General features: G+C 31.8%; 1 protein-coding gene across 2 annotated transcripts in view; it reads left to right on the top strand.

Annotated features, from left to right (window-relative positions):
- Positions 1-12,089: 12,089 nt before the first annotated feature.
- The window catches only part of LOC140448165 (uncharacterized), a 260,626-nt gene continuing 249,054 nt past the window's right edge, over positions 12,090-23,661 (top strand). The window contains exon 1 of one of the 2 annotated variants that reach the window (XM_072541273.1): positions 12,090-12,268. In XM_072541273.1, the coding sequence (XP_072397374.1) occupies positions 12,196-12,268 (73 nt within the window). In that variant the 5' untranslated portion in view covers positions 12,090-12,195. The remainder of the gene's footprint in view (positions 12,269-23,661) is intronic. The other variant, XM_072541274.1, reaches the window with a different exon arrangement.

The following is a 23,661-nucleotide window of genomic DNA, read 5'->3' as shown; positions in this document are numbered from 1 at the left end:
ATTTCGTTACCTATGATTATAGGTTCTGTCATCCATCTACTTTCACTTACATTTTGTTGTTTTGGTATATGTTTCCAATAGTTATTATGATATCTAAGGTAAATTCTATACCTACTATATACAAGATGGATTGTATCTTTGAGTCTTACTCTATCAAATACCTTCCCCATGTTGGTTTATTATACACTAGTGATTTCTCAGTAATATCTTTTATGACAAATATTGCATCTGTCTTGTTGTTCATCTGTTAAGCTTATCCTTTGATTTCTTAATTGTTGCAAGATTTTAGCTCTAAGCTCTAAATAGCGACTAAATGGTGCATATATCTGAATTTTCTGAATAACCATTTACCATTACTACAAGATGTTCCAGTTAATATTTAACAAATAATGTGGTTTTTAAACGAGGATGCCCCAGTTAATCACAATGCTCTTATTCACAATCATTTAAATAATAACTTTCCTGCTATGTGGATAGGCAGAGGAGGATCAACTGTTTAGCCACTGCTATCACCGGAATTGTCAAAAATTGATTTTTTTGGGTGGGGCTATATAAAAAACCTTGTGTACCAGAAGCCTCCACTAACGCCAAAAAATTATTTCTAATTACAAAAATTAAAGGTACTCCCGAAAGTTGAAGAAAAATCTCGGAAAATAATGAGGTTAGTTAGAGGTAAAATATGAGAAAATAGTATTTTCTTTTATAGGTCACCCTGTATACGAACATTCATCACTTAATTTAAAAACTAGAACATATTATTTACCTTATTAATGAATGATTATTTATGTGTTCCTTCTTTATATACAGGGTGTTTTTTCTTAGCGATATCGTAACAAAAATGGTCATAACTCGTTAAATACCTTGTATAGTAGTATCAAAGCCATATTGTGAGGTTATAAGAGGAATCTAAATATGAGGAAATATACAGGGTGTCGTATTAAAAAAAATATATGTTTGCTTCCCCACGTAGATAGAGTTGAATAGAATGTAATTTATTTGGTCAATATACAAAAACAGTTTTGTTTTTGGCAAGTAAAAATGGGACCTTATTGGTTAGGCGAATGGATCTAGTAAATCGCAATCATATTTCCAACCACACACACACATTATAATTACTTAGATACTACTCACTTTGTAGAACTCGGCATATTATCCAAGCTTGGGAATATCATTTTTTCTAACTTTTTGGATCTTTTGTACCATAACGGAATTGTTTAAAAGATCTAATGTCAAAACAGGATAATTTTTTATCGTTATTATAATGAAGTGGAAACTTACTTTATTCAAATTATACCTGCGAAATAAAAACAAAAAGATGTTTATTGGATATTCTAAGATGGTTTTCAAATCTGGGAAGTACTTTTTGCTGCCGTAGCGAAGATTAAGCAATGAAAAAACCAAAATTATAATGTTTGTGGATTTTGCATGGGTTTATTTATTATTAAAATATAGGATGATTGACATGAAAATTAAAATAATATACTGGAACTGCGGTATTAATCGGTAGTAGAATTGGTGCATGAAAAACCTAAAATGTATCCGGTAGAAATGCAGATAATAATTAAAAACAAGAAATGAACAAGTATTGGGAAATCCATGATGGGGATTTTGATCAAGTAAATATATAAATAATATAAATGCAAAAATTTAAGGATTTTGAACCAATTCAATATTAATCTAGTTAAATAAAAAAAAACATAAATAATTTAGGCACAGGAAAAAGAAATGATGTCGAAAGAATGGTATTATTATGCCAATACATAAGAAAGAAAAAAAGAGTCATGTAAGAGCTAACAGAGGTATTTTACTAGAATATTTATTAATTATTAGTATTTGTCTACTACACTTTCCGACAAATACTTTTAAAAAATCTTGGGAGTATAATAAAACAATGTTTATAGTCTTTAAACAAGCTTATGATTCAATTATTCGTATGAAATTATCAAACACAATGATTGAGATAAGTGTACATACAAAACTGGCTGCAGTAATGCTAATGTCTATAAATAACTTCTTTGTACAACAAGCTTTAGAAGTAACTAAGTCTAGAGACGTTACAATAGTCATGGGAGATCTAAATGCAAAAATCGGTAGAGGAAGTCAAGGTGATTTTATTGAAAAACTTTGGACTGGGCACCCGTAACGAGAGAGGAGACAGATTAGCTCAATTCTGCCAAGAGACCGATTTTATTGTCGCGAATACCTATTATGATCTGCCGCCCAGGATACTCTATACATTTAAATCTCCAGCAGACAACCAACATAACGTCATCAGAAACCAAATTGATAACCTTCTCATCTGCAAACGATACCGAAATTCCATAAAATCAGTAAAATCATACCCCGGAGCTGATGTGAGATCAGATCACAACCCAGTTGTAGGAAGGTTTAAAATTAATCTAAAAAAGCTTGTGGCTAAAACTAAAGTAGACAGGATACAAGTATCCCATTTGAGAGATCCATCAACAAAAAAGAAAGTCACACTAAAAATTAAAGAAGGGCTCACCAAAATAGGAATTATTCCTACTGAAGATGCGAACAGGAAATGCCAGATGTTAAAAGATTCTCTTATACGCACATGTGAGACAACACTAACACCTAAGCTGATCAACAACAAAAATGAATGGATGACCAATGAGATTCTGGATCTCATGGAAGCAAGGAGATCCTACAAAACCAAAGACAAAAACATGTATAATATTATACACGTAGAAATAAGGACAAAGATCAGAGATGCAAAGGAAAGATGGTATAGTGACAAATACGAAGAGATTGAACAGTTGGTAGAGAAACATGATAACTTAAATCTTCATAAAAAAATTAGGGAAATAACAGGCATTATATTAGGAAAAAAATCAAACATACTGCTGGATAAAAACGGCAAAATAATTATAGACGTCGGTGAAAGGCTTAAAAGATGGCAGGAATATATTCAAGAGCTATTTAAAGACGAACGGACTGAGATAGGACTAGAGCAGGAAACGTTCGACAGCGGACCAGACATAACAGAAGATGAGTTATTAGAGGCGACAAAGCAAACAAAAAACAACAAGGTAGCAGGTTCTGATGAAATACTGGCAAGGGAACACTGGCAGAGCTTCTCAAAACAGATGAAACACGACTTCTACGGAACATAAAGAGACATATGGAGAATGATCAGAGGACAAAGAAAAGAAATGAATGAACTAATAAAAACGAAACACATTCAGAAGAAAACATGAGAAGCCTAGTTTTGATTCCTATTTGCCAAAAGCGATGGTAATGAACCACCAACACCAGAGGTGACGGAAAACAAAAAAAAAATAAATATTGAGGAGAAAGAGGTAAAGGAAGCATAAAGAAATTTGAAAACAAATATAGAAAACAATGACAGTAAATAGAGTAGTAAAGAGACGGTTTCCCAATAGAAAGACGATCAGTAGGAAGACCACGAAAACAATGGAACGACAACTTATTGGAGACACATTGAAAAACAGACACAGTCATGTCTACAAAAAAAGAAAAAGAAGAAAGAAGAAGATGTTTAAAGCTGTTTATAATAATATATTTGTTTTTATAATTTATTAGTTTTATTTTAAGATTGAAAATATAGCAACATATGATAAACTACATCAGCTATTTTTCGCAAGGTTTATTTAAAAATTAACATAATAATCGACATTATTGGGTTATAAAGAGATAATAAACAACTAAATAAAAAATATTACTTTATTAAGAGACTATCACAACAAATATTAATTGTATTATCTGAACATTAATGTTATTTTATCATAAAATATTAGGAATGCAAAAAAAACAAAGGAGCTGTAGTCTGGTTAAATACTTGAAAGCAAGTTAAAAAAATTTCTATACAATATTATTAAAATACGAGTACGTATCAAAATAAAGTTATCACAATAACTTTATGTAAAACAAATGTTACCAATTAACATTAAAAAATGCCAATAAATAAAAATGTACACTATAACAAATATAATACTTCCCAAGAAAAATTGTATACAGGGTGTTTACCAAAAATTCTTCAACCCAATTTTATCCTTATTGAAAAGCTAGGACGCGTTTTATCGCCACTTTATTCTGAAACTGTAACTTATATTTTGAAGAAATTTTCAAAAATACGCTCGATATCAAAGCGGGAGTTACCGTTAACGGAAAATTAATTAAGTAATGTATTCGACCATTACTTGACGGAAATTAATTTTATTTAACAATTAAAATCTGAAAAGTTTTGTTTTCAAAACTTCCACAAAATTTATTATAATTTATTATCATTGCAGCTCTTTCGGCCTCAACTGATCTATTTTTATTATGTGTTAACACTTTATAGTCTTCAACTGAGAATCATCATATTCAGAAAAAAGTTAGTTTTAATTTTATTTTAAATACGTGTATAAACGTCATGGACAGCGTATTTTATTTAAAAAATAAATGAACGAAATAGAAGAATTAATTACTATTAATTAAATTAAATACTAATTAATAATTGGTAGCAGATAGGAACTCCTTTGGAGTCTTTTGGATTCTATTGGATGGTCCTATTAAGGAAAATGAATCAATCCCTGCCCTCTGCAGATTCGAGGAGTTTCTTGACCCGGGAAGCTAACACCTGCTAAGGGTCCCTTGTCCAGAGTCACGGATTAACTCCAGAACAGCATTCAAGACGACGAAGAAATACTTCCGGTACGGCGAAGATGGTGGAGTTGGCAACCCTTGATTTTAGGGATAGTATAAGATCACAATCCGAGGCGTCGGACCCAGAATGAGCGGCATAAACAAACACTCACCAACACGTCTAGCCAGCATGGTGTTTTAAAGGCTAAATACCCCTCACGAAAATGTCAGTTGAAAACACGCAAATACTCCAGACAAGTAGGAAATTATTTCCAGAATTTTGCACTGACAAATTATCAGTCTGTCCCATTTATTCTGTAGAGAGGGGGGGGGGGGAGAACCTATAAATGCACGTTCCCTACTATCCAATGAAATATTTACTGAACTTGAGTGCGAACTAGAAAACATAAAGTGGGACCTAGTCGGTCTCAGCGAAGTCAGACGACGTAGCAAACACTTAATTAAACTAAAATCAGAACATAGTTTTTACCACGTAGGTAACGACAATAACGACAATAATTCCTTGGGAGGAACCGACTTCATTATATACAAGCGTCTTTAAACAAGTATAGTATCACTAAAGAAATTTTCCACAAGAGCGATTTGTGTTACTCTCAAATTGAATACAAGGTATATTATGAAAATAACACAGATTTATGCACCAACAAGAGACCATGATGAAGAAGAAGTAGATCTATTCTATGATGACATCGAAGCTGCTCTTAAAGACCATCAAGGACATTTTGCTTTTATATGTGGTGATTTTAACGCCAAAACAGGAATGAAATCCCACCCTACAGAAAAACCACTGGGAAACTTTGGCTTATGTGGTAGAAATGAACGTGGCGAAATACTATTAAGGTTCATGTTCATTAAACTATTCCAAATGAAGCATTTTTGAAACAGTTTTTTTAAAAAGAAACCACAGAGAAGATGGAATGGCAAAGTCCTAATGGAAAAACTCAAAACGAAATAGACTTTATTATCATGGACAAAAAACACACCGTTAAAGAAATACGGGTTTAAACAGATTTGGTACCAGTAGCGATCATAGAATGGTAGGAGGTAAAATAGAAATAAGCTTAAAGAAGAAGAGATATAAGATGAATAAAACTTTTTTTGTACAAAAAAGAAGATCCTCATGAATTAGAAAACTACAGACCTATAAGTCTTCTTAGTCACCTATATAAACTCCTTACAAGAATAATAACGAATCGTCTTGAGAAAAAACTTCATTTCTACCAGCCAATAGAGCATCTACAGAGCATTAAAACAGTAATAGAAAAGACTATCGAATACAATCTAACACTCGTTCTGGCTTTTGTAGATTTCCATAAAGCCTTTGACACGGTAAAATTAGACAAAATCCTGGAAGCACTACAAGCATGCCGCATTGACTACCGATATACAAGATTAATTTACAATACATACAAGAACGCAACTATGTCGGTGAAACTACATAAAAACACGGATGATATCCCAATCGGCAGAGGAGTTCGACAGGGTGATACTTTATTGCCTAAACTGTTTACCGCAGTACTAGAATATGCTTGTAAAAAACTTAACTGGGAAGAGAAAGGCATGAACATTAACGGTAGAAGATTAACAAATTTGAAATTCGCAGACGATATAGTTTTGTTCTCGGACAACTTCAAGGAGATATGTACAATGCTACATGAACTTCAGTTAGTGTGTACCAGTGTGGGTCTTAAAATAAACATCCCAAAACAAAATTCGTGACAAACCATGTCGGAACCTATCGAAAATATTAATATTGGAGACAATGAAGTAGAGCTGGTGGAAAAATACATATACCTTAGACACGAAATAAAGATCACAAGAGACAACCAAACATGCGAACTATGAAGAAGAATAAACTTAGCATGAGCAGCTTATGGAAAACTCAAAGCCATCTTTAAAAGCGTATACCAATTTCAAAAAATCAAGAAATTGGATAAAAAGTGCTCAAGATAAAGCACAATGGAGAAAAATGAGGCAGACCTATGTCCATCAGTGCTGCAAAGGGCTGGGTAATGATGAATTAAATTAAAAATATTTGCGGCCGCTTTTTGACTTGCAACCTATTATCAATGTGTTCTCCTAATTTTAAAAGTATGTAAAAATGTGAGTTTGATTAAGTACATTGGATCTTAGACTATTACGTTTATATAGCAAACTGTCAATATTCTGTCATGGAGAAATTACCCCTTCAAGTTTATCACACTTATTTACTAACATCCTGTATATCGTATATCACATCGTTAAGCGTAAAATGAATGTACACCACAATTTTTCTGAATGGATTTCAGTGTACATTATTATCACACTTTAATAAAAACAAAGGTGTACGTTGCTATTAAACTAGTGGTGAGAATGGTGTGAATTAAACACAACTTAAATAAACTACAATATAACAATGAAACTAAATCGTATTCAAGAGCGACCGATGTATTTTATAATATAGAAATACGTGTAGAATCAAAACGCAAAATAATTAAACAAACATAATATATTATACTCTGTTAAGAAACAAACTGGTAAGCGCAAGTCAAACAAATCTTGAAAACCTGAAACATATATTCAAAGGTGAAAAGAGAATAGTAAACAATAATAATCATACCAAGCATACAATAGTTTTGCTGACTCATTCATATAAATGCGATAATAACAGTATAAAAAATTGCAATGTTATACATTTAGAGTTAACACACCTTAAATATTAATTATATTAGACAGAGTTCTGCAAAATTGTAGACTGTAGAGGCTGTCTCTAGATCTTATATTTTTTGACGCTTAAAGAATTTGTTCAATATATTTTAATAGGTACTTGTTTTCTGAACTGATATTTCTGGTTAAATTTTAATTTGTGTGCTTCTTGCTTGTAAATATAATTGTGTAGATTACCAGAAGAAGAAACAAGGTTCATAAAATATATACAGTAAAACGTTTCAATAATGACCAACTTCGGTGAATCAAAAGCTGTTCGCTAAAGAGGAGTGGTCATTTAAGAGAGAACATAGGAAAATTAAAGCAACTGATCTGCATTTTACGTTGTTTATTTACATATAAATATAACTTTAATTAATTGTAATTTTAGTTTATCAGAAATATATATAAACACAATGATATCAATTTAAAAGTAGGTTGCATAAGTTTTTTGAATACACTGTATAGTAAAATTTTCATTTTTTAAAATAATAGAAAATTCATGATTGATTCATACTTTTTAATTTATTATTGTTTTAAAGCTATTTTGTTATTAAGTAACAAAAAACAAATTTTGTTTAATTTACTAATGTTAGTATTTTGAGAAAGATTTCCGAAATGGAAATTGAAATCTCAATAAACTTATTTTAAACTTCAATTGAGGCTTATTCCGATTAAAATAGTAATTGTAATTTATTTGTAAAAAACTCAGATTCACATTTTATCAAAGATTAGAATTATTTGTGGATATGTCAAAATTGCTCTTATTAAAAGTTTTCTAAATCTCTGAGACCAAAAAAAAGCTTCAAATAAGCTGGATATATTCTACACTGGAAAAATTTAAGGTTCTTATAGTTTCATTTATTTCTTATATTCCTTTAATACAGAGTCGTTGGTGATTAATTGTCCATAAGGTAATTTAGGTAATTAAAAAGAAGTAGGTATATAATATTAGCAAAGAAGTCTGGCAGCAAAGAATCGCCAAAGTGATCAAAGTTGGAGAATACTATAAGAAGAATGGGCACTTTCATTACCCTTATTAATATTAAACTCAACAGGCTTCCGGGTTGAACCGCGTCGATTATCACTGCGCCGAGCTTTCGACTTCCTCTTTGACGTCTTTTTTAAGACTTTTGAGGTCTTAGTCTTACGAGACCCCCGACATTACTACACTAATTACTAAACAATGCATTACTGCTACTAAGGTTGGCGTGGGGATTGGTGCAGTGATTGGCGCGGGTGTTGGCGCGGGGGTTGGCGCGAATATTTCTGACGGCAGGATCTTAAGTGAAGGTTGGAGCAGATGATATTTTCTTAATGAGAGGTCTACATGTCGAAGGTAACCAGATGTGGCCATTTCTTTTATTGAGACGATTTGGCCTTTTTTCAATTTGTATGTCTTTTTGGATAATTCTTGGTTTATAGAAGTGGATGGGGGCTAAGGTTCTGGAGTTTTCAAAATCAATTTTGGGACCTGTATGAAGATGGTGTTGACCTAGAGCTGAAATTGAATCAGAATTACAGACAGAAATGGAATGTTCATAGATCCTATTTTGGATTCTACGATTTGTTTGGAATATATAAGATCGGGGGCAGCTTGCACTAGGAATTTAAAAAACTTTATGGTGTTCATTTGGAATTTTGTCTTTGATCGGTCATCGGACAAGATGAAAGTTTTTGTTAGGGGGTAAATATTGTCTTATTCCTCTTGATTTAAGAATTTTGTGGATTTTGTCAGTGACGCCTTTAATATAAGGAAGAAAAGATTTGAGCGTTGATGTGGATAGTGCTCGGGTATCAAAGTCTTCCATAAAGATATTTATAATAACTGGAGACAATTTTTCAATTATAAATCAATTAAAGGTCAACACAAAGTTGTCAACAAAAACAAACGAGTCCTACCTCAGACACACAGCGTAAAGAACAATCTTGAGTAAAATCAATGGTACTACATGAAGCCTCTAGCAGTTTAAAAGATAGTAGGATGGAAATTACCAATCCAAGAGATTTTGTCACTAAAATATATTTCATAAATTTGCGACTGTTTTGGATAAAGCTAAACACTCAACAGCCAATGGTCCACTTTACTGTATAGCATACGAAGTATGAAAGTAAATTGCTCTACTAATGAAATTATGAAACAAGTAATTACCAAATTAAATTAAAAAAAAACTTTCTTAATCTTTTTTAGCAGTATTAATTACTTACAGTAAATCCCTTTTAATATTATTCATGAACACTGCACTTGGATGTTGGGGTTAGACCTTTTTAGGACCAATTGATGGTTTTATTGATGGAGCGGATCTTGGGTTTTCGTAAAAGTCAAAATCGGCTGATTTGGATGATAATATGAAAATGGAGATGTTTGTGAAAAGGTTAAAAGTAAAACTGCTTCACAGTTTACATGAACCTTCTGTTCTAGTTTTGGATAACGCACAATACCAATCGAAAATTTTAAATAAAAAACCAACAATTCCTAGATAGTATATAAAATAAGAAAATGGTAAACAAATAAAAATATTTCATTTACTTATGATTCTTTTAAGCCGAAATCACTAAATTTAGCCAAAAGGAATAAAAAACAAAATATGACAAGCAGAATTGAATACTGCTATTCCTGAAATTTGGAAAAAAACTGTGCGAAAATTTGAAAAGTAAATAGAAGAATGTTCCAACAATTAGTATCTAAGCAATTAACCTAGTCATCATTTACCAAATGATCCAACGATGAACCAATTTACCGACGACAGTGATTATGAGTGTGGATCTATTTTTTGATTACGCTGTAAAGTAATATGTTTTCATTTTCTCATTAAGAAAAATTTTGAGTGTTATTGTTGATATTTTATCATCAAATAATCAGTTTAAACCGTATTTTTGCTTGTCTTTGACAGTGCTTCAATTATTGGGAAAATTTGCTATTAACTTTCTGTACACAGCGGATCGTTTAAGTCAAAGACAATCCAAAAAAGTTGCAAATTTGTGAAATGTACTATTATACTCTTTCAAGAGTCAACAGACTCTTAAAAGGAACGAGCGAATTAATTCTACTAGTCAAAACAGGAGATAAAAACAGCCAGAAAACTAAAGATGTTTAAACTTGCTAAATACTACGCTAAAACTTACAATTCAAATTTTACAAATGCTTTTTGGGATAAGTTTAGCAGATGAACAACAGGGTTTTCGTAGTGGAAGATCGTGTACAGATACAATATTCGTTATAAAGCAAATTATTAAGAAATCACTAGAGTATAATAGACCAGCATTTCTGTGTCTGACTGACCTAAAAAAAAGCGTTTAACAGAGTAAAATTCAAAAATGTAGTCCATATTCTGTATAATAGAGAAGCTCACCTAAATAGTATAAAAAAACTATCAAAAACATCTACCAAAACAACACAATGGAAGTCAGAATAGATGGACAACTTACAGAACCTATAGAAATAGGCAGCGGAATAAGACAAGGGGAATAATTGAGCCCCATGCTCGTCAATTTGATCAGGGATCAAATAATCAAAAGCGTCAACAAAGGAAGAGGATACAGAATGGAAAACAAAGAAATCAAAATATAGCTGTTATGCAGACGACGCAATATTGATAGCTCAAGATGAAGATAGTCTGCAAAGACTGGTCCACAGATTTAACATAAGAGCAAAAAAATTTAATATGACAATCTCATCTCAGAAAACTTAAACAATAGTAGTCAGCAAAGAACCAACCAGATGTAAAATAGAAATTGATGACATCAGTATTGAACAAGTAATGGAAATAAAATACCTGTTAATTTCTCTGTCTAGCTATGGAGACTTGCACAAAGAAGTGAAAAATCAAGTACAATAAGCAAATATACTTGCAGGATATTAAGATATCCTGCAAGTCTATTTCCTTTTTGCGAAACAGACACATTAACACGGGGATGAAATCAAGAATTTATAAAGACAGTATAAGACCAGTAATGACATATGCCTCAGAAACAAGATCCGACACAGCCACAACACAGAGGCTACTGGAAACGGCAGACATGAGAGTACTAAGAAGAATTACAGAAAAGACACTGAGAGATCGAAAAAGAAGTAAAGACATTAGAAGAAAATGTAACGTACAGTGTATAAATAAATGGACACAAAATAGAACAAAAAAGAATGGAATAACCACATAAGCAGAATGGAGAAGACCCGTGTCATCAAAATAAGTAAGTCACCAATCGGCAGAAGAAGTATCGGAGGACCGCGAAAAAAATGGAGTGACAATTTTTCATAGAAGTATTAATTCGCCAATGAACAAGCAGAATTACTTATGAAGAGGAAGAAGAAGAAAAAGAGTCAAAAGGCAAAATAAAAAGATATAGAAATAGAACAGTGAACAATGGGAAAGGTTTACCTCTAGTAACCGACATGAACGAATGTTGATGGGAATGCTCTGAGACTTCAACAGATTTTCTGTTACATTTTGACATATAAAATTTGTATTAGCAGAGATTATTGGCCACAATATCTGGATTGCCACACATTAAGGACCTTAATAGATGTTTATTTATTTATATGCAGAAGCGTAAGATAAAACATTGTTAAATATAGTATATAGTAACTTCGTTAACCCTTGTGAATTAGATTACATCAATATTATATGAATAAAGTAAACCACTCCTAACTAAAGTCATATTCTTAGACGGACCGCTAACCTTGCGGCTTTCCGACCGTAATAACTCCCACTGCAATCACCAGAAGGCGCTGACAGGTCGAAGTGGAGGAAACGAAGGTTTTAAAAAGACAGAAAATGTAAAGAATTGCCAGTCGCTGCACCGTGTAAATATAGGGTAGTGTGTTACAGACCGATTGACGTGCGCGAGTCACTACGAAAGTGACTTAATCTGTTCAAGATGAATGGTGGACTTGGTATTTTCTTTACGATTGTAATTTTTTTAGTGAAGAGCGATGCAGTGAGGGTAACCGGTACGTTTTTTTAATTTTTTTAAATTTTTTTATAAAATAATTGATTTCTAAGTTAGCGTGAAATAAACGTCCTGTTTTATTTTCTAAGAAAATAAGCGCTCTCTACAAGTAGAATGGAAACCGTCACATAACAGTGCGTTTTTGTTTAGCTCTATAAGATTTTTTGAAAATTTGCGAATCTAGAGAAATGTGAAACAAGGACGACAGAGTTTTAACATGACAGTCCGACAAGGAATGGTATTAAAGTGATTGTTCCTTTCGGTTTCTTTCTCACACTGTCACGTTTACAATTGGTTGTCCTTGCCGATCTGATTTCTCGATTCGTCAGTTGTTTTGAATGAGTTAAGATACAGTTCGGTATTAAATTATAAATAAGTGAAAGGGAAATCATTGCAGAACTTAAAACAAATGCAATTACATATAAAATTGTTAAAATACTATGTACAGTGCTTTCTAAATATGTCGGCGTATGGTATCAGTATTATTACTAGAAATGGAATAATTTATACATTAAATTTTTAATTAAACTAAAAATAATATTCAAATTTTTTCAAACAAATTTAAAATGCCAATATAACTAATTTTATCTACTAACGCAAACCATAAAAACCGCTTTTTTTATTTATATTTTACAACACTGTTGGTGCTGAATATAATTTTTTATGGTGGTTCTATATAACGTAGTATTTGGGATAAATTAAATATATTTAAGCTAGTAATATATGTAGGTATAAAATAATCTACCTAAATGTATTTAGTTAATATATTTACGATTCGGTAAATACAAGAAGTCAAAAAAAAAAAACATAACCTATTTGTTTATTTATTGTTTACCACATTATATTTTATGGTATTTAGTGATTATCAGTTAACACTATAATAAGTAGAATGCACTGAATTCAAGGAAGAAGATCTGTTGTCCAAAGGCAGAATTCTTAGTTGAAGAATCTACGTGATTGGTATCAATGCAGATCGATTGATTTGTTTAGAGCAACAAGTTCGAAAATAAAAATAGCCATTAGGTTTGCTAGCCTCCGTAAGGAGATGGTACTGTAAGAAGAAGAATGCTTAATATTTTTTAATTTCACTTGTAATCTTCACTGAGTGATAATTATTTACGACATTGTTAAAATAAATACTAAAGGCTCTAGCAGACTGCAAAAGTATCCTTGCTAATTTTTTAAAGACGTTTATTATTTGCCAGAGTGAATAATAAAGGCATTAAACGTGTCTTTCAAAGAACCTTCACACAGATCTAAAAAACCATTTTAAAATTTTTATTGCGAAAAAGGCAACAGTCAATTTCAGGCTGAAGATTACTGTCCAAAGACTATTACATATTGTTTCTTAAAATCCTCTAATATGCTATGTTTAGCCGATTATCGGACTATTTATGAAGACCAAATAGACTACGATTATCAATCAGGGTTTAGAATTAATAAATCAACATCCATACCTAGTCAAACTTACTTAGAACCGCTTATTTACTGTGTGATATAACGCCCCGGTCATAAATATGGTTTGTGATTTCAGCAGAGCATTTGTATTCCAGTCGTCACACAGACGAAAATATCACTAAACCTCTAAAAATTATACAAACAAGCTGAATTTTCCCAAAAATATAAATTTTAGGAAGCTAAAAAAATGCAAAAAAGTTTACCACGTTTAGCTCCGGGCTTTCCCCTAAAACCTCCCATGTAGAGGGAGAAAACGGAAAAAAAATTGATTTACCAAGAATCTGTACAAATTTTCAAGTATCTATACAAGATAATTTTTAACAAAAATATTTATTAGCATTTTTTGTGTAGAATAAACCGTTCCCTCAGACACAACGATTGAAGCGTCTGGCGATTTTTAATATCAGTTACGCGCGCTAAAGCAATGCACAATAAAATTTGTATCAGCTCGACGGTAAAAATTCAATATCTTTTGATCCGATTACTTTATCAACAAAAATTAAGATGCGTTTTAAATGTAAAGAGTGCAGCTTTCGTATGCAATTTTTGTATTTTGCTGCAAATGAACTCAGTTTTTATAAAGGTGTTAAATAAATAAACGGGGCGCGATTTCTGCCATTTTTTACGATTCTCATGAGATCAGTACAATTTATACCTTTCATTGATCGGCCACTATGTAGTTTCCATAACTAGAATCTAATCTTCAAAACCTATAGGATGTAATTTTAGTTTTGAGTTGGCAACAAATGTGAGACATTTAAAATATGCTTAAAAACGCTGAATTTAAACTTTCACATTATAAACGATCTAAAACATTTAAAACTGCTCTTTTTTAATAACACTAGTACGTTTTTCAAAAGTACTTAACTTCTGCTATAAATTACGCCCAAAATTGTCTTCTTAAAGGCATTTTCCGTGACGTGCGATCATTTGTAATGTAAAAGTTTAAATTCTGTGTTTTTAGTCACATTTCAAATGCCTCATATTTGTTGCCAAAAATCAAAATCGAATTTTCATGTGATCGGTTTTGAAGACTGGTCTTCAACAATGAAAATTTCACTACGTCCGGTTAATAAAAGTAATAGATTATATTGATCTCACGAGAACCATAAAAAAGGCAAAAATCAAGCAAAGTTTATTTATAGAAACAGCTTTATAGAAACTGACTTCATTTGCGGCAAAATACGAAAGCTCAACTCTTCTCTTTTAAAACGCATTTTGAGTTTTGTCGATCTGACACTCTGATCAAAAGATATCGATTTTTACCGTCGAGTTGATACAAATTTTATTTATCATTGATTACGCGCGCGGAACTGACATTCAAAATCGCCGGTCGCTTCAAGCGCTGTTTCTGAGAGAACGGTTTATTCTACACAAAAAATGCTAATAAACATTTTTGTTCAAAATTATCTCAGCTTCTTCTTTTTCAGGTACCATCTCCGCTACGGAGGTTGGCAATCATCATAGCTATTTTAATTTTTGAGGCAGTAGCTCTAAAAAGTTGTTTTGAGCTGCATCCAAACCATTCTCTCAGGTTCTTGAGCCATGAAATTCGTCTTCTTCCGATGCTTCTTCTGCCATCTATCTTTCCTTGCATTATGAGTCGCAGGATGCCATACTTCTCGCCCCGCATCACATGTCCGAGATACTGTAGCTTTCTTTCTTTAATTGTAAGTTCAACTTCCTTCTCTTTACCTATTCTTCTCAGTACTTCATTGTTCGTAACTCTATCTACCCAGGAAACCCTCATAATTCTTCTATAGGTCCGCTTTTCAAAGGCGTTAAGTCGTCTCATTGTGTCTAGATTTAACGTCCATGATTCCACTCCATAGTATAGTACACTGTATACGTAACATTTTGTTAGGCGTACTTTAAGAGCTAATGTTAAATCTTTGCCACATAGGACCTTTTTCATTTTCATAAAATTAGAACGTGCTTTTTCGATTCTGACTTTGATCGATCTGCTGGCCTTCTACTGTCAAGATTTCGTTAGTATTATGGTTGTTTTTACAAATTTTCATAAACTTCGTCTTTTTGATATTGAGCGAGAGTCCGTACTCCCTACTACACATTACTATTTTACTTATGAGTCTTTCCAGGTCTCGTAAACTATCGGCTATTATTACTGTATCATCTGCATATCTGATGTTGTTAACTAAGACTCCATTTACTCTTATGCCGACTGTTTCATCTTCCAGAGTTAAATAATAGAGGTGATAGGATGCAGCCTTGCCTGACTCCTCTTTTTATTTCCATTTCTTCAGATGTCTCTTTTTCAATTCGTTGAAAAGCTATCTCATCTCAGCTACATTTTTTATTTAAAACATTTTTTTCTATAGCGTACAGATTCTTGGTAAATTGATTACTTCCCTTTTTTAGCTCTTTACTAGGAGGGTTTTAGGGGGAAGCCCGAGGGTAAAGTGGTAAACTTATTTGTATTTTTTTGGGGCTCTTAAAATTAATATTTTTGTTATAATTTAACTTGGTCGTATTATTTTTAGGGGTAAAATATCTGACGACTGGACTATTGAATTGTATGAATAAAAAAATCCACAAATTGTTGTGATTCTTATATAAATCAGGACTGAAGAGCTTGGGTTATATGTATATGCAAAATACTAACCACTAAAACAGAGAAAAGTTACATAGTTTTTCCAGTATATTTTCAGTTGAACTTGGCTGAATGGGAGTAATTCATCATCTGATGTAGAAAAGTTTTGGACTAAAGTATCTGAACTGATTAATACCGATGGAAGCCTCAAATAAAGTAAATTAGGCACATTTTTCAAACATATGCTGTCTCATTTTTTTGCATTGGCGTATGCATAGTATCATTTGGTAGTTTTTAGTAGATTTTTGACCTAGTTTGTAGATTCTCTAAAAAATATGGCCCTACGCCTATAAGCAGTATATTTTAAAATATATGTATAGATATTCAAAAATATATATCCTTATTTATTTTACTATCCCCTTAAGCTAAATTATCTTAATTATAAATTTTCTGCTGGTATCTACTGCTATCATTTTTTAGATACACTTTTGTTAAGCACTTATGAATTTTACACGTACAAAATATATTTACATGTGAATCACCCCGTGAAATTTTGTTTATTAAGATGTACATAACTTAAACTTGATAAAAAAAATATATTTAAAAATTGGTTATAGTTTATAGACTTAAGATCCACTTTATATGTTGTTCAAAATACTAATGCTAGTGCATCTGAACACAGACATAACAATATTAGTAGTTTGCATACAGTATTTATATGGATAAATCACTTCACGGATAATGAGAAAGCGAACTGATTACCTTAGACGGAAAAATATTTTGAGAACATAAAAAAATTTCTATTTTCGTTCTACTTCCTACTTACTTAGAATAATTTTTTAAATATCTTCTTCCAAAATACTGTTTCTACCGTACAATTACAAACAAAATGCGGAAAATATTCAGCACATCTCTACAAATTCGGAATGTCAAATTCACCAACATGTTTTTTCGGTCATTTTATTAGGAAGATCTCGACCATATTTGTTTCAATGCGATGACAAACGAAAGGTTATAGATCAATATCAATAATATTCGTTTCTACAAAAAATCTATAAGGGTTTTCCATCAGACGACAGTATTTATCTTGGTGAGAGATTTTGTCAAATAACCAAAAATACATTGCCATTTAAACAAGAAAAACTACTTCAGTTAGTAAGTGACAGTAGAAACTTTAATAAAAATCTGGATATGAAGAACTAGCTTCTTAAACCTTTTGATAAACATAAAAAAAAATTTTAATAGAATTCTAAATGGAAATGTCCTAAGTTGGTTCAATTTATTTCTAAAAAATCAAAGACACTATTTTACAATAAAATAGATTCATCCGATTAAAATTCGTGTAATTTTGTCAGTTGAGCAAGGTGTATTTCAAGAAATAGTTCTTGTATTTATTTTGTTTACCTAATAATGAGCACCCAATTCATATACCACAATTATAACTAGCTAAAGTGACCGATAATTGTTCAGTTATTCTTAAACATTTAAAACTAAGAACCTGTTAAAAGGAAAAAACATGAGTTTTTAAAACTGGAACTCGATAAAAATAAAATACCTGTAACTGTAACAACATCGGTTAAGAAAATATGCTCAATCACGAAAACAGCCAAAACATCTAAACTCCAACCTAATACAATGAAACTACTCCAAGAAAGACAGAACAGATCAAACTTCGGACAGCTTCAAAAGTTTAAACAAAAACGTGAAGAAAGAAATTAAGAACGATCATAGAAACTATACTAACAATCTAATAAAAGATATAATAAAAGATAACTGCAATATGGAATTACTGAAAGCAAAAAACTCAAGCGGCATAACAAAAATCATAGAAATAAAAAATGAGAAAAACGTCACCGTCCGAGACAGAAAGGAAATAAGCGAGGCCATTGAAAAATTATACACTAAATTATACTCGGTAAATACACAACCACAACAACGACGTACTGAACGAACAATAATTAACACCGGCTCAGAAGAAATACCCGACATAACCAACTATGAAATAAGAATGGCCCTAAATCAATTAAAAACAAATAAATGTCCAAGAGAGGATAAAATTATAGTTAAAATGTTGAAAATTGATAACAGAAAAATGGAACAGGTATTAAATATTTTATTTAATAAAGTAATTGATGAAGGAAAGATTCCTCAAGAATGGTACAACTCCGAAGCCATTCTTCTTTCAAGAAAGAGGACAAAGCAAACGAGAATTACCAACCAATATCCTTGCTATCACATCTGTATAAATTACTAACAAAGACAAGGGATTACACATTATCCATTTCGCTGTTTGGTATTCGGGAAAATGACCTTTTGATTTGTTATCACTTTATATCCCATTGCATAAAAAAGGAGGTTCTACTAGATGTAAAAACTACCGTAAATTGTCAATAATAACAAATACCAATAAAATCTTCCATATAATCAACTCATCATAAAACCGGGAAAATTTTATGTACCTATGGTAATATGCTTCGCTGACTACCAGAACGCATTCGAGTGTGTAAGCTGGCTAAATGGCCCATTTTAATAAAGATGGGTACACCGATAAACCTAACGACACTACTAAAAAATCTAGACCAGTCTGGTATTACAACTAGATCAGAAGTTCTTAAGTCAAAGCAGAACAGCGAGAGGGGTTAGTTAAGAATGCTTTTTATCACTTAACTTATTTAATATTTACGGTGAATATGTCATGAGGATCATATTTCCAACCACCCATACTCATGTCATGATAATGGTTTTAGAAAAATGGGTCAGTAGTGTAATGGTGACTGGTAGAAAAACCTCCAATTTAAGATTTGCTGATGACGCTACACTTATAGCAGTAAATAAACAAGAAACGCTAGATCTCCTACAAAGCGTTGATGGAGACTACCAATAGACATATAGTAGATCATATAGAACATGCCTGGACTCTGCTACATGATTTTGATAAATAGTTAAGTCGAGCTTACTTCTTCTCCTCCTAAATTTAAATTTTGTTGCCGGTCTGTAAATCAAGTGGGCGTGCCGATTATTCGATTTTCAAAGTCGTTCCTAGTTTTAACAAAGTGTATATACTAATATTACGTTAAATTCTTTAAACTCAATAAATGATTAAAATACAATTTAAGGCATAAATATGATTTACAATAATATTAATTTTTTATTTTGAAACACAAATTTCCAAAATTTTAGGAAACTACGAAGATGCCATTTCTTTCAAGCACTGGGTATCTCGGGGACTATATTTATTACGATATATGTGTTTATCTACCTCGAAAAAAAAAACGAAGTAACAAATGCCAAACAATTTCGTTAATTATGTAACGAATTTTCACATAAAAGTCCAGTAAAAGGCTTTGATAACAACCTTAATGAGCACTAAGTACCCTGGAAACATTTGCTGGTGTCAAATTCATGTTCAGCGACCTCGAAAATCCACCAAACATTGAGTTTGAGCTAATTATACAACGAATTTTCACAAAACCCTAAAAGGCGTTGATAAGAACCCGTTTATAATACGTTGCTTAACAATATAATCACAAAAACGCTTATACTTTCACGCCCTTCTCTGGCGAGCAAAGGAAGACAGAGATTTTTACTTGACTTTGAATGGGATAAACTGGAAACTGTTGGAACTGTACCTGGCGAAAAAAAAAGAGAGACTCCCGGCTTATGTAAAAGCTCAACCGAGAATGAATTTTATGTATCACACATTACCGCAATTTAAGCGGTAAAATTTCATAGGAAGATAGTCAACGTCGAATAGCTTGATCGGATTTAGTTCCGTACGGAAACTCCGATGAAAGGTAATTTGTTAAGGTAATAACTTAAAAACCCCTAAGTAACAAACCTTAACAAGGTAATTGAATTTCCTGTAGTTGGCTATATACTTGAATATCATAATTCACAACATGTTGTTACAAGATGTACATAAGTGAAGCCACTAAATATGTGGGTAAAACCCCATAAATTTATATGTTGTTAAAGTTTTAAACATATTTACTTTATGGCAACGGAAGATTCTCAACTGGGGTTGCTGGTCCTAAGACGTAGTAAATTTATCAGCACCGATGTAATAAATATCACATTTAATATCATTAAAAGGGTTCACATATTTAGGGGCTTAACTCATGTACACTTTGTAATAACACTGATGATGGACTTTTTAGTCCAAAAACTTTCTGTGATGTAGCCCGACAGGGTATTTTTTTCATATATTAACCTTTTAAAAGGATATTTTAAATGAAATAATCTTTTTTTTTAACAAAATTGGACTAATTTTTATAAATATTCATCGAGATATAAATTTTTTAACTGTGAATATTGAAAATTGTGCTTTTAAAAGGCATTTTCCTAATTAAAAAATTCAGATTTTTATATCTTTATGAACAGATACGGTCACAAAGTTAGTACAGATTATCACGAATCGAGTACCAAAAACCGCATTCAAATCCATCATACTTTACGGAAAATCGATAGTGAAATGCGTCATTTTCTCGACTATCCAATCCATATATTTAGTTATGATTAGGTACTTAAGGAAAGTAGTTCTATCTAGTAGAAAATTTGTGCACATATTATTAAAAAAATTTCATGGTGTGATTGACATGGAAATATATTTTGCATGTGTAAAAAATTAATACGTGCTTATTAACAAAAATGAAAATGTATCTAAAAAATGATAACAATGATAACAAATAAATAAGGCTAATATATTATTTTTGAATATCTACACAAATATTTAAAAATACGAGTATACTGCTCAAATAAATGCACCCGAAGCAAACAAGTACTATAATTTTAAGAACTTTGCAAATTAAAGGCAGATACTGAGCACAGTTCTTTAATTAAATCCTTTCCAAGTACTTAAATACTATACTCAGAGCATCTTCAATGATGGGCGCATAAGGGTAAGACGATTTCAAGGTGAGAGAAGAAAAAGTAGACTTGGCTGTTGAACGTGATACAACAAGACAGCGAAGTATTTTGGTAGGCAGTGCTATATGTTTGGGAAGCAGATCACCTCTAGTTCTTATTAGCGGCACTCTGACAGCTTGATGATATGTTGGTGAAGTACTGCAACCGGATTTATAACGCAAAAACTTGCGTGTGGAACCGTGAAGTTTATACAATAATCTGGTATAGAGACTTTAAAGTGGCCATCAAAATCAGCTGATTTGTCACCCACTGAAAATATGTGGGATATAATGGGTTGAAACCTAAATGTATTGCCACGTCCTCTCGGAAAGTAGTCCTAAAATGTGATGTGTATTCTGTATTACTGTATGGATGTGAAACCTGAATAAATATGAAGGTTAACATGATGAACAAATTAGAAGCCTTCGAGATGTGGTTATATCGTAGAATGGTCAGAATATCATGGGTTCAACACATTTCAAACAGAGAAGTCTTGAACAGAGTAGGTCAAGGTGAAGGCGACTTAATAAAGATGATAAAAAGAGAAAACTCGAATATCTGGGGCATATAATAAGAGGAAGCAGATAAAGGATAAGGCAGTTGATAATCAACGGAAAGATCGACGCAAAAAGAGGAATTGGTAGGAAGAAATACTCATGGCTACGAAACCTTTGTCAATGGACTAACTTATGAGCAGATGAATTATTACATGCCGCGCAAGATCGAGAACGATATTGACAAATCGTCATGGGAGCTACCCACGCCTAAAACTTGGGCACGGTACTCAAAGAAGAAGAAGTCCTATGAGAAACTTAGTAGAGCTGTGGCATACCATGAAAAGAATCTGGATGAGTATTCCGCAATATGATAAAACTTCTTTGGTCATCAGTACATTTATATTAGTAAAAGTATTAACTTACTGTTTTATGTGTTCGTATTTTCGCCCCCCTTTTTGAATTGGTGTTCTATGGTAGTTTTTCCAGAACGGCAAACTTCTTATTTTTAGGTTTGTTTAAAAGTTGAGGCGAGTATTTGTATCGTTCTATTTTTTTCGAATCTATAACTGATCACTTTTGCCGTTGTTTCCAGCATCTATTATACTTTGGTAAACGTATCAATCCATTACATTTATTTGAATATCTTCTCGTTTATGAACAGATTTTTATATATTGCCTTATCATTAGAAAACGTTAGATATTGGTATTTTTTTAGATATAAGATGACTGATCTTTTTATATTGACTTGATTATATTTAGCACAATGCTAAATAGAAACGATGACAGTGAGACATCTTGTTTCACACCTTCTTTGACTTGAAATCTTTTTTTCTAGGGTATCTTTTATCTATAATACTTGTTACCTGTTCTGAAACCAAACTGGTATTATCCAATTATGCTGTCTAGTTTATTCTATGTAAAGCCAATATTTTGTTAATAATATTGATATACCTTTATAATTCTGGCATTCTGATTTATTAATTTTTTGACAGATTTGGCATATAATTGCATCTAGTAATGTGCTATTACCAAATATTTTAAAAATTGTTTGATGCATTAATGAGTTATGTTCGCTTCTTGTGCTTTTAATGTTTTTGAAATTGTCAATTTTGTTAATCTTATTTGGCGTGGCTCGTTGTTCCCCATTTGGTCGGTTATATTTTCGAATTGCTCTATCTTTTAGTTTACTTTCATATAACCTTCGTTTTCTTCTCGTACTATTTTCGTTGTTATAATCCTTTTTTTTTGTATTATTTTTCTCAGCTTTTCTTACTGCAATATCTTAATAAAAATGATATATGTATATGGATTTCATGGTAGCCATCCATTGAGACTGATTTCAACTCTTGAAGGTAACAGTAACCCACTCGAGCGTTTGCAGAACCGAGAGCATATTTTATTACATAGTAATAATTTTGCGTTGAAATAAAATTCAAATCATACAACTTAGTAAATAAAATCTGTTCTTTAAAATCTTGATTAGAATAAGCAATAATTTGTACAAATTTAAGACTAACGTGATAAATTTCATTAAAAAATTTGTCCAATCCTGATTAGCATTAACAATAATCTCTTTGGTCTCTTGTCTGGTGGTATTTGATAAAATTTTATATTTACTAATATAACATAATAACAAACACGGTTTTAATTTTCTTCTTTCTTTTGGTGCCACATTAGGTCCTTCTAACGTTTAAATTACATTGACAAGTTGTTCATGGTCTTCAGCGAATCGAAATAGTTGTTCGGTACTACATATTCCTGTCCAATCGCGAGTGTTTTAGAGCCATGACATCTGCTTCTTTCCAATTCCTCTGCAGCTATAAGCTGCTATGATTATATAAACTATAATCAAATTGTCATGATATATCATTTTTTCAGAAGAAATATATGTGCCTTTTTTATTTGCCATTCTTTTTTTAATTTAAAAGGAATATATATATATATATATATATATATATATATATATATATATATAATATATAT

The sequence above is a fragment of the Diabrotica undecimpunctata genome, chromosome 8, assembly GCF_040954645.1.
Source record: "Diabrotica undecimpunctata isolate CICGRU chromosome 8, icDiaUnde3, whole genome shotgun sequence".
Lineage (NCBI taxonomy): Eukaryota > Metazoa > Arthropoda > Insecta > Coleoptera > Chrysomelidae > Diabrotica > Diabrotica undecimpunctata.
Note: the sequence above shows the minus strand (reverse complement) of the source record. Positions and strands in the feature narration are given on the sequence as shown.